The 14,831-nt window shown below is 45.1% G+C and overlaps 1 protein-coding gene across 1 annotated transcript in view; it reads left to right on the top strand.

The window, feature by feature from the left end:
- The window catches only part of LOC142582173 (uncharacterized), a 52,986-nt gene that overhangs the window by 36,510 nt on the left and 1,645 nt on the right, over positions 1-14,831 (top strand). Inside the window, exons 11-19 of the mRNA XM_075691604.1 lie at positions 1,800-2,115; positions 2,816-2,928; positions 3,650-3,735; positions 4,913-5,100; positions 9,964-10,033; positions 10,171-10,297; positions 11,405-11,557; positions 12,664-12,837; positions 14,090-14,156. Of these exons, the coding sequence (XP_075547719.1) occupies positions 1,800-2,115; positions 2,816-2,928; positions 3,650-3,735; positions 4,913-5,100; positions 9,964-10,033; positions 10,171-10,297; positions 11,405-11,557; positions 12,664-12,837; positions 14,090-14,156 (1,294 nt within the window). The remainder of the gene's footprint in view (positions 1-1,799; positions 2,116-2,815; positions 2,929-3,649; positions 3,736-4,912; positions 5,101-9,963; positions 10,034-10,170; positions 10,298-11,404; positions 11,558-12,663; positions 12,838-14,089; positions 14,157-14,831) is intronic.

Below are 14,831 nucleotides of genomic sequence, written 5' to 3'. Positions count from 1 at the left end.
TTTATAGTGAAAGCACAAGCCACTTCGCGCACAGTTTACCACAGGCTATTTCTGCATACAAGTTTCTTCGGGAGTATCTGCCGAAATCACGCACCACGACCGCTGGCGTATATACGGACGTTCTTCTGTCAGCGTGGGTCATTTATTGCGTCGGTGGAGATGAATGTAGGAGCACGTGTGATCAACCTTGTTCCACAGCGCGGTTCCGGTAGCATTCTAGGTTCTGCGTTTAAATTTTTTCACCCGTCCATGGACATTTCTGGCGTCACTGGTGCCGTCTGGAGTAGTCTGTAGACGGCACCAGTGTTGTCAGAAAGGACATTTCTATCATACCACCCTAACTCTTGGGCCAGGTAACTCGTTGTAAAAAAATTAACTAAAGGCCTCTTCACGAAATTTGTGGGAGATTTGCATATAAATAGCTGTTCAGGTGTGAGGTAGGAAAAAGAAGGTTTTGGTTATACCTTTGATTACGCAGAAACTATATCTAACTATAGTTAACCTATAAGAGATCATAAATAACTACAACTATCGGCCTACTTCTCAATCCTCTTCAACACAGCCCTGCAGTTTTTGCATGCCAATTTACTGTTACCCCCAACTGTTCGAGTTTACCGTGGTTACGCCAGCTCCGTAGCGTTAGAGGCGCTAGAAGACGCTGCAGTCTTCTCCCGTGGTCTGTAGTTCGCATGGCGGGAAGGTGTTTCTGTTGCACTAGCAATATTTACGAGGCATGTCGGGAGAGAAACCTCCATTTATACATATACTGCAATGCCTTTCGGTAGAAAATGGGAGCTCTGATTGCTGATTTCTCGATCAAGAAGTGAGTCACGACGCCATATTAGCCAATCAAGATTGAACAAGGTTGGCAGATTTCTCCGACAAAACATGCAAAGAAGCGTATTCATCACGGACACGGCGTCATCACAGGCTGAGCGAGTCGCGTTGATAAACGCAAAGCCTTTGAGATGAATGAAGCACGACGCGCTTCCGCTTCATACCGCCGCGGATCATTGAAGCGACCGATGCACGGGCGCCGGTTTCCGTCAGCTAATAAACATTTGAACGCCGCAAGGAAACGACGCGCTCTTCGGTGGCCAAAGGCCAAGAGTGCGCGTGTTTCAAGTCACGGCGTCAAGACCCTCAAGATGCTCCCTATAGAAAGGGCAGACGCGTGCCCGACTTGGGTCCAGTCACGCATGCCATTCGGTCCATCGCACAACCGCGACGGCACGTGGCGTGCGCTGTATAGGCAGCGAGGTTATGCAATATCAAAGTCGACGGATGCTCTGCACGAGCATGCACCGGTGTCAAGTGTGTGTCCGTGAGGGGTGGTTCGAGAGGGGGGGGGGCGTTGGGAGGGGGAGTTGGGAAGCAAGGGCCACTGGGGCAGCTGCGAGAAGGTTGCGCGAGAAAGCGGGCGTTCTCGACGAGGGCGAGTGGTCACATACGCACGCATTGAAGGCCGCCAGATTTTTCCCAGGTGAGAAGAGCGATACGAGTGAGCACGCGCCCGTGATTGCGCTGGCTATGCGCGTAACGGCTGTTCGAACTTTCACTTCCTCCGAGGAGGTGCAGAGGGTGCCGCCTTGTCATCGCTGGGGGACAGCGAACCGAGCGATCGCCTCACCCGCGCCTCCTCGCCCGCCTCCGCCGACAGCTTTCCGGTGCGGCGAGCAGCGACTGTCTAAACAGCAAAAGCGCATAAAAGAAGCGAGAACGGTATCCGATCAGCCAGTTGACTTTCAAAAAACTGAGGGGCGCAAGCGACTCTCAGCAGCTGCGCCGAATGAACTGAGGAAGCGTTTCCAGCTCTAGACGGCGTGAACAGTTGGGTCCAAAACGCCGCTGATCGCGAGCGCCAGCCGCGTGGTGCCATGGAGCCCGTACCACCGTTGTACAAGCCCCTGCTGCACAGCAGAATTGTTTCAGCCTGCGTATCCGTAGCGGTGATTGCGGTGCTCTTCTACTGCGCACGGATGCTGACCCGCACGATTCGTGCCTACGCTTGCCTATGGAACATTCCGCATCCGTACGAGCGCTTTCCTTTCTGCTTGCTCCTGGATCTGTGGCAACGCGTCGCCTCGATGGACTCGTCGCTGGAAGTACCAGCCAGTGAGTAGAACTGCCACCTTTATTCTCTTCGCTTGCTTCGCGTTCATCGCTTCGGGTTTCTTATTTTTGTGCAACTTGACATTGGTATCAGCAAATAAAGAATCAAAGAGAAATGCCCGCCGGATGAACAGGCTTCAGCGATGCCAAATTATGGACGCTGCAACGTCTTTTCACTGTGATCATCCACACTATAAACAAGATCACAAGCGGAGCTGCTATAACTATTACCAAAAAATGAGGCATCACTGAGAGCTAAGCGTATTGCCAACCCCAAATATTGGCGATAGGTGTCCGCGATCAGTGATCGCTAAGCGATGTGAAGGAGAAAGCAAACATACCCATGAACCACGAATCTCGCAGACTGAATGTACCGGTGGCGAGTCGCAGAGTGGCGCCGTTAGGGATACCGTAGCAGTTAAGCTGATTAGTCCCAACGTGGCTCTCTGGTTGGACGGTCCGGCCTTCTAACTGAACCTTACTGGACGAATTCACTTTTTTACTGGCACGTAAACTTTTAAAGGCTTTTTCGTCCCGGTGTTCCACCGGTTGCGTGCCAGATTCCTTGCCCCCGCGTAACCTCATTCGGTGGCATAGCTATCGCGCATAAAGTTAGCTATACATAATGTCACGACACTATAGTAACCATGAAATTTCATTCATCGAATGTTCCCTTAATACGTATTTGCGCTGCTTTCCACAGAGATATTCAACTATTTGGATTCCGTGTTTTATCAAATCCATGACCAGGACGTTACGGTTGCCTTCTATGGCCCCAAGCCATTTCTAATCGCCGTGACCCCCGACACTGTTGAGGTAAGAGGGCTTCAGAGGTTGCGATAGTTTGCATGAACCTTGATTTTGGATCACAGTCGTGCTTTAAACGCAAATATTCCGAGAAAATTGTAGAGAAGAAAGCACCTGTGTTTTCGTAGCCTTCCTTGTCAGTTAGCTGTTGAGGAACTGCACTTTGCCAATCGTAATTACATGTTCAGGCGTTATGTAATCGCATGCTTCAATTATCACAGAGCCCACCGCGGCTACAAAAAACTTGTGCTTCGCCCCTAAAGTACACAGCAAAATTATATTTCGGGCAGTCCTTTCGTAGCAAAGCACGACGCCTGCTGATTGTGCAGATGTCCTTCAGAAGCATATCTCTTGTCTTGGCCACATCGGCAACGCGCGCCCGAATTTTGTAGACTTTTCATTATTATTTTTATTCATCTTGTTTCCGTGTCCATATACTCTGCCGAGCGCCTCTTGCTTCGCAAGTATTGCCGAGTCGATATGAGATATATCTTGGCTCAGTTTTCATCAAACTGATTTGTTTATTTGTTGTTTTTTCAGTGCGTTGCTCACGCACTCACATTGTCATCTTCAGTACTTAGTAAAAATGATTATGACAGACGAAGACTAGAACCTTAAGGGGCACTGTAACCAACGTAGCCAGCACACATAACCTAGATATCCGAATGCACGATACCCTTATAAGTGCTTAGATCCATACGTGACTTAATTGCTGTTCTTTCTCTTGTAGCGGGTGCTGTCAAACACAGAGAATGTAAACAAGTCATTCCTGTACGCCATGTTAAAAAGCTGGGTAGGCAATGGCCTGTTGACAAGGTAACTATCACGGTCTATTTACGCTTTACCGATTTTTATGGGGTCTATTGAACAGCAACTCCGCCAACACGGCCACAGAAAAAAAAAATTATCATTCTCATTCTGCCCTAACAATTTTTGTTGCTCTGGGAAGCCAGTGCTTTCGAAATGATACTGTCTGTTGGCAGTAGTGTTAGTTAATCTGTTGCCCCCTTCGAGAGCCTTCTTTCACAATATTTTGGCCACTCCTTCCCATAAATTACATTACCCTATAAAGACCAAAATGCCGCGCCTTACCTTTCTTCAGTACATCTTGGAACTTGTCTGTACAGACCTCTTAGACAAATTCCAAGTTTACTAATATTTTGTCGCGCAGTATTAATGGTACAAGTTATATAAGTACGCAAAATTAGTGGGCTGCGAATGTATAGTTGCGTCTATCACTCGCCTCCTTAGCATTTCATTAAAATGCAGTAAATAACTAAGTATATAATGTCATGCTGTTTATTCTTTATTTGACCTTAATATTGGGGCAGAAACATGGAGGTTGACAAAGAAGCTCGAGAACAAGTTAAGGACAGCGCAAAGAGCAATGGAACGAAGAATGTTAGGCGTAACATTAAGAGACAGGAAGAGAGTGGTGTGGATCAGAGAGCAAACGGGAATAGCCGATATTCTAATTGACACAAAGGGAAAAAAATGCATCTGAGCAGGCTATATATTGCGTAGCATAGTTAACTGGTGGGCCATTCGAGTTCCCTTGAATAAACATCGTTTCCTATTCACAGCGAGAAGGAATACACTTTGTTTCCCTGCGCAGTAAAAAATATTTTCATTTTCCGTGCCCTTAAGAAATTGCTGAATTCAGAGTGGCACGCATAACCTCCTATACGCGCGCGCTTTATTTACCTTGACGTTTCTCTACAGAGAGCGAGATGCTCGACATTAATTGTAGATAGCTGTGCGTATCGTACAAAAGAATGCAATTGCGCTTACAGCGGCTCGTAGCAAGCCAACCGTGCAACTCATCGACATTTTCGGACGCACTTCTCACTTATATTTTCTAGTAATATTGCACGAATCTCCTTACTTTCCGCGCAGTGAGAGGCGTTAAAGCTATCAGAATAATCAAGATAATAGCGTTGTTATTAAATGGTAGTCGCCCTGTAGACTAAATGAAAGGCGCTTTCGCTTTCAGCGAGAAGGCGATATGGAAGACACGCAGGAAGGTGCTCACACCGGCGTTCCACTTTCGCATCCTCGACGAGTACGTGCCCATTATGAACCGAAGGGCGGCCCTGCTGTGCGACAAGCTGGCTGCGCTGGGAAGGGACCACTTCGACGTCCTACCAGTGATGAGGATTGCGACATTCGGCATTCTTTTCGGTGAGTGCTCACGCGTCGCGTCGCGCGAACACGCTTCCACCGCCAACACTCTGACAGGCCATCCGTCCCGTTTGAAGCGTTCCGTGTTCCCCGTTGTCCTTCGAGAGGGGCCGCACGCTCAGCCTTTTCGGAGAGTGCGCCTGAAGCGGACCTTAACTGATCGGGAAGCAGCACCCGCACGCACACTTTCTTTCTTTTATTCGCTGGCCTCGTTCCCGTAGTAATCGCCGCTTGTGCCTTCTCAGATGTCGGAGCCCGTTTAGTTCTCGCAGCTCAATGGGAGACAAACACATAATAACTTACAGGAGATGGAGCGTAAAAGAAATAAAAAGAAGGACTCCTAACAAAGAGTGGATTTGTACGTTACCACAAGGCAATAGTGTTTTGACAGGTTTAACTGATAACTTCCAGTCCGTCGATCGAGAACGCAATACGAGTGGCTAGAGAGAGCGAAAGTTAAACAGTTATACACTCCTAGAAAAACAAAGCCACGCCACTTACTAACTGAAAGCTAGTAATGGCTTGTCACAAATTTCACCAAGGTCTTAGCAGCCTGAAGTAGTAACGAAGCACGTACGTGCATTTACTACCCAGGTAGAAGAAAAACATGAAGAAAAACATTTCCGCGCGGTTTAGTAATTATTTTAACGTCATCAGATAAAGGTACTTAACGTTCATACGAGCCATGAACATCGTGGTTTGTGTAATTACGCTGCACAAAAACAAACAATGAATAGGGACCAAACATCTCGAAATAAAATGACCGCAAGACTACGTGATACATGTAAGAGGATGACCTTGTATGCAATACATCTTGTATTCTTGGGAGCACAGATTTTACAGGTGAGCACTCATGTATTTGGGGAACTATACAAATTTATAAATATGAGTTTGCATAACATGCAGTCTGTAGAAATGTGCATTACGAACTGACAGATAACGTTTGATCGAACATAATAAACGAAACTGCACTTCACCTAAAGGTCGCGCTAATACCGCTACTATACAAGATATAAACCAGGCGCAAGATAAACATAGGAATTGCTAAGACTTACTTTTTAGAGGCAGAACTAGTTAAGTCTCACGAGTAACGGAAACGCTTACTACTAGGTCTGAATGTTTGAAGGTAGTAAACAAGTTGTCAAATGTTAGTAACGGCTTATAAAGTTTATGCCTGCACCCGATACTATCTTTTTACTAAGAGTGCAGTGAAGGAAATGATCATTGTTAATTGTTTTACCAAAATAGTCTCTTCACATTCAGAAGTGGCGTAATTTCCAGAATTGAATTTCGGCAGTTCGTGCTGCTGGAAGTGTGATGCAATAAACGGTGGGTGGGAAATTATTGTTGATTTCTTAAAATGATCTTTTCTGATAGCAGCGTATCCGTATAAGTGCGGCATAACGGGACGAAGAAAAACTTCCCATGAAGTGTTGTCGCTGCATAAGCAATATGAACACGGTGAACTCACTTATAATTGATAGCCAGACCTAATTTTTCAGTAGTATATCATCCTCTGCGAGAACTCCGACCACGCAGAAAGCGCACACCAGAACTGAGTCGGAGCAATGCAGTGATGTTTCTTATATACCTCGACCCATACAATGCAACGGCGTCTTAAAACAATCATATTCTTATTGCCTTTATTCGAACAGCCGCATCACTATACGAGCCTGCAGCGTGTCTAGTTACGCGATTGATGGCTGGGAAACTATTCACAAGGAATATGCGTGCTTAGACTCCGTAAAACTGTTGTTTCTCTGCTTGTGTTCACTTGAAATAGAGATGCATTTGTAACCGTAGGAGAGAGAAAAAAAACTAAAAGTAAAAAAAAAATCTGAAAAACATGCAGGACACGATAATAAGTGAGGTATGCAACGAGATAAGTGCACAAATCACAACGAGGAAGAACGAACCAGTGCTTTAGTATATTTAGTGATGATATTTCTTGTTTTCTGTTGATTTTATAATATAATAAGGTAACAGTGCATTAAGGGCCCTCTCTCGGCATACTTGTATCTGATCGGTTCCCACAAAAAATGCGGAAAAAGAACAAGGGTTGTACATTTATGGCAACACTGTCATAATAAGAAAGGAAAAAAAGGAATGCGAATTGTGCTGATACCTTTATTTCTACTTAAAGAATAGAAAAGTTAGGCCCAAGTTGCCGGAGATGCGGGTGGTGGTAAAGAAAGAAAACAGGGTGCTATAAGGTAAAACTATTCCAAACTTTTCTATTCCAATTCTGCAATCAGCCCTCCGTGATTGGTCAAAAACTTTTTTGGACCCCCCCCCTACAACTGTCTGTCACGCGACGTCACTACAACTGCGATAGCTCCCCACTGATATGACGTGTACACACTGATTATGCATAATTTGACCGAACAAAAGAAAAATGGTTATTTCTGATTCGACACCTTTTCGCCATTAGCCCTCGGCAATAGTTGAAATGTTTTTGGGCTGCACCCACTTCACCTGCCTGTCACGCGACGTCACAAAGCCGCAAGAACTCACCGCGTCATAGTGACGTGTACGCGTTAAAGATGCATTAATATGCCTAACAAAACTGAATTTTCTTCTGAATAGCCGCAGGCTGCCCCGTTCCGAAAGGAACAAAAGATGGCTGCCGCCGATCGTTCAGGCACTGGCTACTCGCACCTGCCAGGGAGCATGGCTTTATTTGCGTGTAATAAAACTTCTTGCTTGGCCGTGTAACGTTTTCGGGCACTTTCGGCACGTTTACGACCTCACTCTGCCTACTCTTTTTTGCTGAGGATCCGTTTTAGCGTCATTCTTAAGCTTTCGTTGCATGCCGGAGCGATTTTCGACCAGCCACTGAAAGCTAAGTAAGGGAAAGCGGACCAATCGCAGACGCCGGCACCATCTTCCTCACGCGGTTATAAATTTTCAGCGCAGTGCCTCGGCCCTATGGAATCACTCTCCACTTGAACGTGCTCCTCGCATCTTGTGAGCCAATTAGATAAGACAGGCCGCTCGGTGTAGGCAATGTTATTCGTTTTTCAAGCAAACAAAAGTGACCTCCTATCAACGAAGAGGGCGTTTGATTGGTCTCTTCAGACAACCCTGCGGGTGACAGCCCGATGCTTGCGTCGGCAGTTACGCAAATTTGATGCCAGGAGATTGGAATAAAAACATGTTGGAATAGTTTTACGTTATAGGGCCCCAGTGTGCCTCATTCGTGTGACGAAAGCTCGCCAGTAATGTTTCTTAATGCTTCATGAACGGATAGATGCGCAATGTCACGGACGTTTGCAGATTTTAGGTGTTTGCGGCTTTCTTGAGCAATATAGAGAGACCGGAGAACACTACACGGCAGCAGACGCTGGAAACTGTCATGCAAGATTCAGGAGTGCGTGTGTTGTCATGGCAGTGAGTCATTGAGAACGCTTTAATGAGCGGCACGTAGATAAATGCGCGCCAGAGAATCTGCAATGCTTATCGCATAATTTATCCCTGTCTAAGCAGCATCGAAGTAACGGATCGTTAAATGCTCAAATCGACAGAGGTAGACCAATGAGCACTTCAGCAAACCATTCGACACATATTTGTGGGAGAAAATTGTGCGCTTCTGACGTGAGTGACATAATACGCACTACAAAAGGAAGGTTCGCTGGATAGTGAAACGTTCGCGCAACCTGCCGATTGATAAATAAACGTTTTTGTAGAACGACCTCGTGGGAACCCCATTTATCGAGCCGAATTCATACCATGAATGTTCGCCCTTCAATGCTCGGGAAGTTTCTACAGACGGGAGATTGCATGCGTTAAGAGTAGCACTGGTTGGCAACTTGACCGAAGCCAGTTACTGGTGCACCTGCTATGCATCTCGGACCATAGGAAGATGGGTAGCTTGTGCACCTGGCCGAGATTTCAAAGGAACGTGAACCTCAGTCAATTAGTGTTGCTTTCATCTATGAAATAATGTACACGCTTCCGCGCTTTACGTCCCAAGAGAGTTATGCCACTGGCAAATAAAATACGCATCGTTTTCCAAGCTACCCAACCAAAATGTAAGCTCATAATCACACTCAGAGGTACAACTCTCATTGTCAGATAGATTTCTGAGGAATAAATTTCATAATAGACTTGCGATGGCGCTAAAATTTCGGACTTTTGTGGTGTAATACAAGCACTACATAAATAAAATTTATTACTGCAGGGAGGCACTGGCATACGAGCACTGACTCGTAGATAACATTTATCGAGGGACACTATTAGGCGTTCAGCTCTTGCTGCGGGGTTCCATCATCAGTGATTACTAATGTGTTTAAGTGCATTCTTAAAAGTTCATCTAAATTCTCTATTACACGCACCCAGATTTACTACTTCTTTATGCACACACCAGGAAGCCGTTGTATGCGGTTGCAATTTTTCAGTCTGCACCCAAATTTTCGCCATTTCTTGCGCGTGAGAGGTTGATAAGAAACTAGGAGATTTGGGCTTCGATGGGGCTCTCGGAGGTTTCAAGAGGAAGGCCGCAGATGCCGGAATGATGACAGAAGCACTTTTGTACATAGACGACAGCGTTACAACTTTTGGTTTGTTTGTCTTTCTTTCTTTTCTTTTTTTTGCACTGCGAAGATGTATACACAACGATGTGTACAGTGGTCAAAACATAAAGTTTTGAAAAGCAGCCACTCAAAATCGATTGCTTGCACTTTGGCAGGTCAGGAACGTTATAATTGCACTGGCCTGCACGCACGAATATAAGCAGTTGTGAAGGCGGAGAATTCCGCTCACCCGTCGTTCTTCTTTATTTTTTTTCTTGATTTGCTGAGCAAGACCGCAAAGATGAAACCGTACGCTGTCTTTCGCATAAACTGAGGCACCTTGCTTTTTCAGAGACTGCTATGGGAATAAAGCTTGACGAAGAAGATGTCAAGAAAACTGGATTCCTGAAAGTGAACGACGAGTAAGTGGCCTTCCCTACTTATTCCACTAGACCCAAGTTCATATAGGTGTTGTCCTTAATTGTTTAAGATTGTTAGCCATTTGTTTGCACCCATTTATTTATTGTTTATTTATTCATTTCTGCCCGTTTATTTACAGAATTGCTACGGCTATCGTTACGAGGATGATGAATATACACCACTGGCCGGAATTCATTTACAAGCGCACCGAGGTTGGCAGAAAGTTTTATGAGAAAGTGGAGCTGATAAAGAAATACACTCGAGATGTAAGTACACGATTATCGTACAGTCAAACTATGATATGTTTGCTGTTTCGGGCTAAGTCATAGCACTTGGATTGAAAATGTAGATGAAAACAATGTCGCGGCGTCGTATGTTAGCTACTGTAAGAAGGGAGGTGCCAAATAACAATGGTTTTGATTTATGTTTTTCTCAATTGGCACAAATTGCTCTCGATTCATAGGAGAACCTGAAAGGTGATCTTTCTGATACATATTGCAGTAGCCTGAGAGCCTAGAGCTCATTTGCCGACGAACCATATTTCTTTTGCAATGAAAAAGTTACTCACTGCCAGCATTTCATATCTTGACAAATAACTAGGCAAATCGCATCTAATTTCTTCATAATGCGGCCCACTTGGTGCCATAGTTCCTCATCATAAGATCGGAATGTTAAAGAAATAATTAAATTCTGGGGTTTTACGGGCCAAAACCACGATATGATTATGAGGCACGCCGTAGTGGGGGACTCCGGATTAAGTTCGACCACCTGGGGTTCATTAACATGTACCCATGCTGGCGTTTTCACGTTTCGCCGCCATCGAAATGCGGCCACCGGGGCCGGTATTTGATCCTGCCCCTTCAAGCGTAGCAGCGCAACACCAAAGCCACTAGGCCGCTACGTCACCGCGTCGGATAAAGTCAGAATGTAATTTGATTAGTGAGTTTAAATTAAAACGTGACAGTATTGTTTTCAATTGCCTGATAAAGCCAATATATCCGTCTGATGGCCGGTGTGCGGTACAATCCTCTAGAAAAAAAGGTTCGTTTATGTCTGAAAGTTGTTTTTTTTTTCTTCACTTTAAATTCGGCGCACTATATTGACACATAAAGTCAGGTCTAAAGCGTCTCTAATCGCCTACGCGCATTAAGAATGGAAGTATGGGGCGGATTATTTTGAACTGCGGCAACTAACATTCTCAACATTTTCACAAGTGGCTAAATGCACTGCACTTTTGGAAAGCAGACCATTAAAACATCATTACATAATAAATATGAGCAAAGATTCCATCAACCTGAAAGGAGACTATGTGCATATCATTAGTCAGATGGTTCACGCTGATTTATGCAATTCAGAATTGCTGTTTGCTTCAGATCCTCAGCTGCCGCAAGAAGACCTACAATATTGAAGGCGGCGAGGCTGTGCAGAAGAAGAGTTTCATGGACATCCTTCTTCGCATGCACATGGAGGAGGGAATCTTCACGGAAGAGGAAATAAGAGAGGAGGTCAACACATTCATGATTGGGGTGAGCATTCTTCCAGCAGCCACGAATGTCGGTGCGAAACGCTGCGCAATCATTAATCAGGGAAAATGGTTCCGGTTCGCGCGCGCCGCCAACTGAAACCTTTCCTTCAGGTCTCTCGCGATAAACACGCAAGCTCGAACATGGTGCCCTTGGCTGTTCCCTAGAGACGATCCGAGAGCGCGTCCAAGGGACACGACTTATGATTGAATATGTGAAAATTTTATTATAAGTAATTTTGCATGAAGAGATCACGTGGTGACTGTTAACAAAGGCTGCCCCTTGTCGAAGTATTACCACTTCCCATGGTGGTGCAGTGGCTATTCCGTTTAGCTGCTAAACTCGGGGTCGCGGCTTCGATTTCTTACTACAACGGACGCGTTCCGATGGACGCGGAGTGCAAAAACGCTCGCGTACTTAAATTTGCATGGACGCTAAAGAACATGAACTCGTCTATATTAAGATTGATCGCTTCCCTACTCCGGTGTCCCAAGCAGCTTCTTGAGCAGCTTCGTCTCTCTACTCCCATCTCTCTCTTTCTCTTCCTTCTTTCTATTCCCCTATTCCTTTCCCCCAGAGCAGTGTAGCCAACCGGACTCATGACTGGTTAACATCCCTGCCTTCTTTTTATCTCTCTCTCTCTCTCTCTCTCCAGTTTTTAAACTTTCAACATTGATAGTAATGTTGTCAGATTAGGCGTGACTCGTTTCGTGCCTCCTGAATTCCTAACAGCGTGACTAAGGCTCGATTCGGCCTCGGTCACCAGGCTGAGCTAACCTGCAGCTAAAACCCGCCACCGCCCCATTCGGGCCATCTAGCTGCAAAATATAAATAGCTAGATACAGAAACAGCCATATCTTTTGACTTAAAAGTGCTTTTCTGGAAAACGGAAGATGTCAATTTTGTTTCACGTAGCACGACTTTCTAGGAGCAAGAGAGAAAAATAAAATTTATGTCTAGTAACTGTCAAACAGCTGACTATTCTAGGCCGATCTTTGCCCCTTTCGTATTCACGGTGCGGTTTCTCTCATGTTACCAGTTCGTTTTTCCCGATGTGGTTAGGAAAGTTTTAGCTCACCTAAATGAAGGCATTGTGCACCCTTCCATAGGGATTCGACACAACTGCAACGGCAGCTTCTTTCGCTATGCACCTACTGGGAAACCACCCGGAGGCTCAGTCGAAGGTTCACGAAGAACTAGACGCCGTGTTTGGCTCTGACCGAGAACGACCTGTAACCAGAGAGGACATTGCGCAGCTCAAGTACTTGGACTGCGTCATAAAGGTACGTCAGTGCAATGCAACTATCTCATACTACATTGTTCAAGGCTACATAATACGTTCGAGGCAAATATGGAGAGGGCAAATTTGTTGACTGGGTCACCTAGTCGAGTTTGGCATTCTCCCAGCAAAATTACCGTGCATCTGTCTAATTGCTGGAACCTGCCAGTAGAGTGCCTGTGTCATGAACAGCTCAGCTTTTACTTTTCTTCTCCACCACGTTAATACACGGCTATTCTGGGGGACTTTCGTGGTGACACGTGGGCTCGTAGTCTCCAAAATTCTCCGGCGTAAGAGCATTTTCTCAGTAGCTGAGGGAGGTACCAGCACTCGCCATTGATGATACCGATTGGCATGTTAACTGAAGTACCAGCGCCGCGATGTCCAATCGGGGACGGCACTTATGCAAGAGAAGTTTTGTGAATACGAGCCCTGAAGATTAGAAGAAGCTTTATTATGCGACTGATTGTTAAGATAATCGAGAAATATAAAATAGCAATTTTTCTGCCCGCTATACGCTACGTACGCGTATTATGGTGAAAAGTGCTTCTCTGCCTTGACTGCCAGACACTCAGCCAGCTAAAAGTTTGCCGCCTGTAGTTATGGTCCTTCATGTATTCATATAAAGAGTGGAAACCACTTTCTGCTTTCAATGCGTCAATATGACAGGAGTGTTTACTAAGTTCGCACACATCGTGCCACGACGGATGTGTCGCGAGCACCTTCCCTTAACTCGACGCGTGCAGGAGGGTAGCGAGAAAGTAATAGCAAAAAAAAAGCGCAGCTTTATAGAATTTGGTTTCGAGTAGCGACTGGCGAGCACTGGCTATTCCCTGCATGACCTTGTAGTTGTCATTGTTTACGTAGGAGCGCATCTGAAGCTTCAGGTATAGAGCTCTGTTGTACTGTCAGTAGTTGCACAGATTCCTGGTGCAAAGTCAGGACTATGTCGCTTAATGTCTCTGTGATAAAAAGAAGGGGCAAACAGGATTTATTAAGGAATATATTATTCGCCCCTTGCTTTTTCGATTACATTCCGATTGGTTAGTAGCCAAACAATGAACGTCAAACTAGCAGGTTAGTCAGCACTGCTAATGCGTTTATAATTGCTTCTGCACCACAAGTGTCACTTCCTTCATTCGTTGTCAGTGTTTCTTTCGATGAATGCGTCGTGCTTCTGCGTAAGTAACTATACAACACAACTAGCAATACGTTTCCCACCGAGTTAAGTGAGACCTCATATTTCTCATTTGCAGGAAACCCTTCGGCTCTACCCACCGATTCCGGCTATTGCAAGGAAGCTCGGAGAAGACCTTATTCTTGGTAACGTTCAGTTGTTTAATCTTACTTTCGCTGAGATCTGCGCCCATTACAGATAGGAAAAGAAAATACAGTGAACTGATGAAGCCTCTATAGCAGACGTGGTCACTACTTTCCTGACTCCACAAATGTAGGAGAACATAAAATGATTATATAAATTCAATCAGCGAGTAAATCATACAGCGAATGCTGGTGACATATTAAAATATAAACAGAAAAGAAAGCAATTCTTAATAGGAGCGTTTAAATTGATAGGCGTTGTTGAACTTGCTGACCTCTGAATAGAATTTATTTCTTAAACTTAAGCGAGGTCGACGGTAAAGCGAGGCTGAATGCGTGCTTCCGTTTTTTCACGAACACAATATAGCTTCAAATATCAACGTGTGTTCATGAAGTTGCTGCGTTGTTCACAAAAGTGCCAGTCTGTTTCAATATCCCGGAACTTGATGGCGCAAGGAAGAGCAGCGAAGCTATTACGGAACTTTGTATGAATGTATATGGTTGCATTATTTTTTTTTTGCTATCAATTTGCAACTTTTCTTTTCTTCGCACTCAAATGCAAGACGATAAGTAGTTGTCTGCTTATAGGCATGTCACAGACAGTAGTAGTGTGCTTCGATAAGGACGCTGAAACGATTTTCCCTCACGATATTATGACAAATGCGTATGTATGTTTCT

This window comes from Dermacentor variabilis, chromosome 1, assembly GCF_050947875.1.
Source record: "Dermacentor variabilis isolate Ectoservices chromosome 1, ASM5094787v1, whole genome shotgun sequence".
Taxonomy (NCBI): Eukaryota; Metazoa; Arthropoda; class Arachnida; order Ixodida; family Ixodidae; genus Dermacentor; species Dermacentor variabilis.
This window is presented reverse-complemented; position numbering and strand designations above follow the sequence as displayed.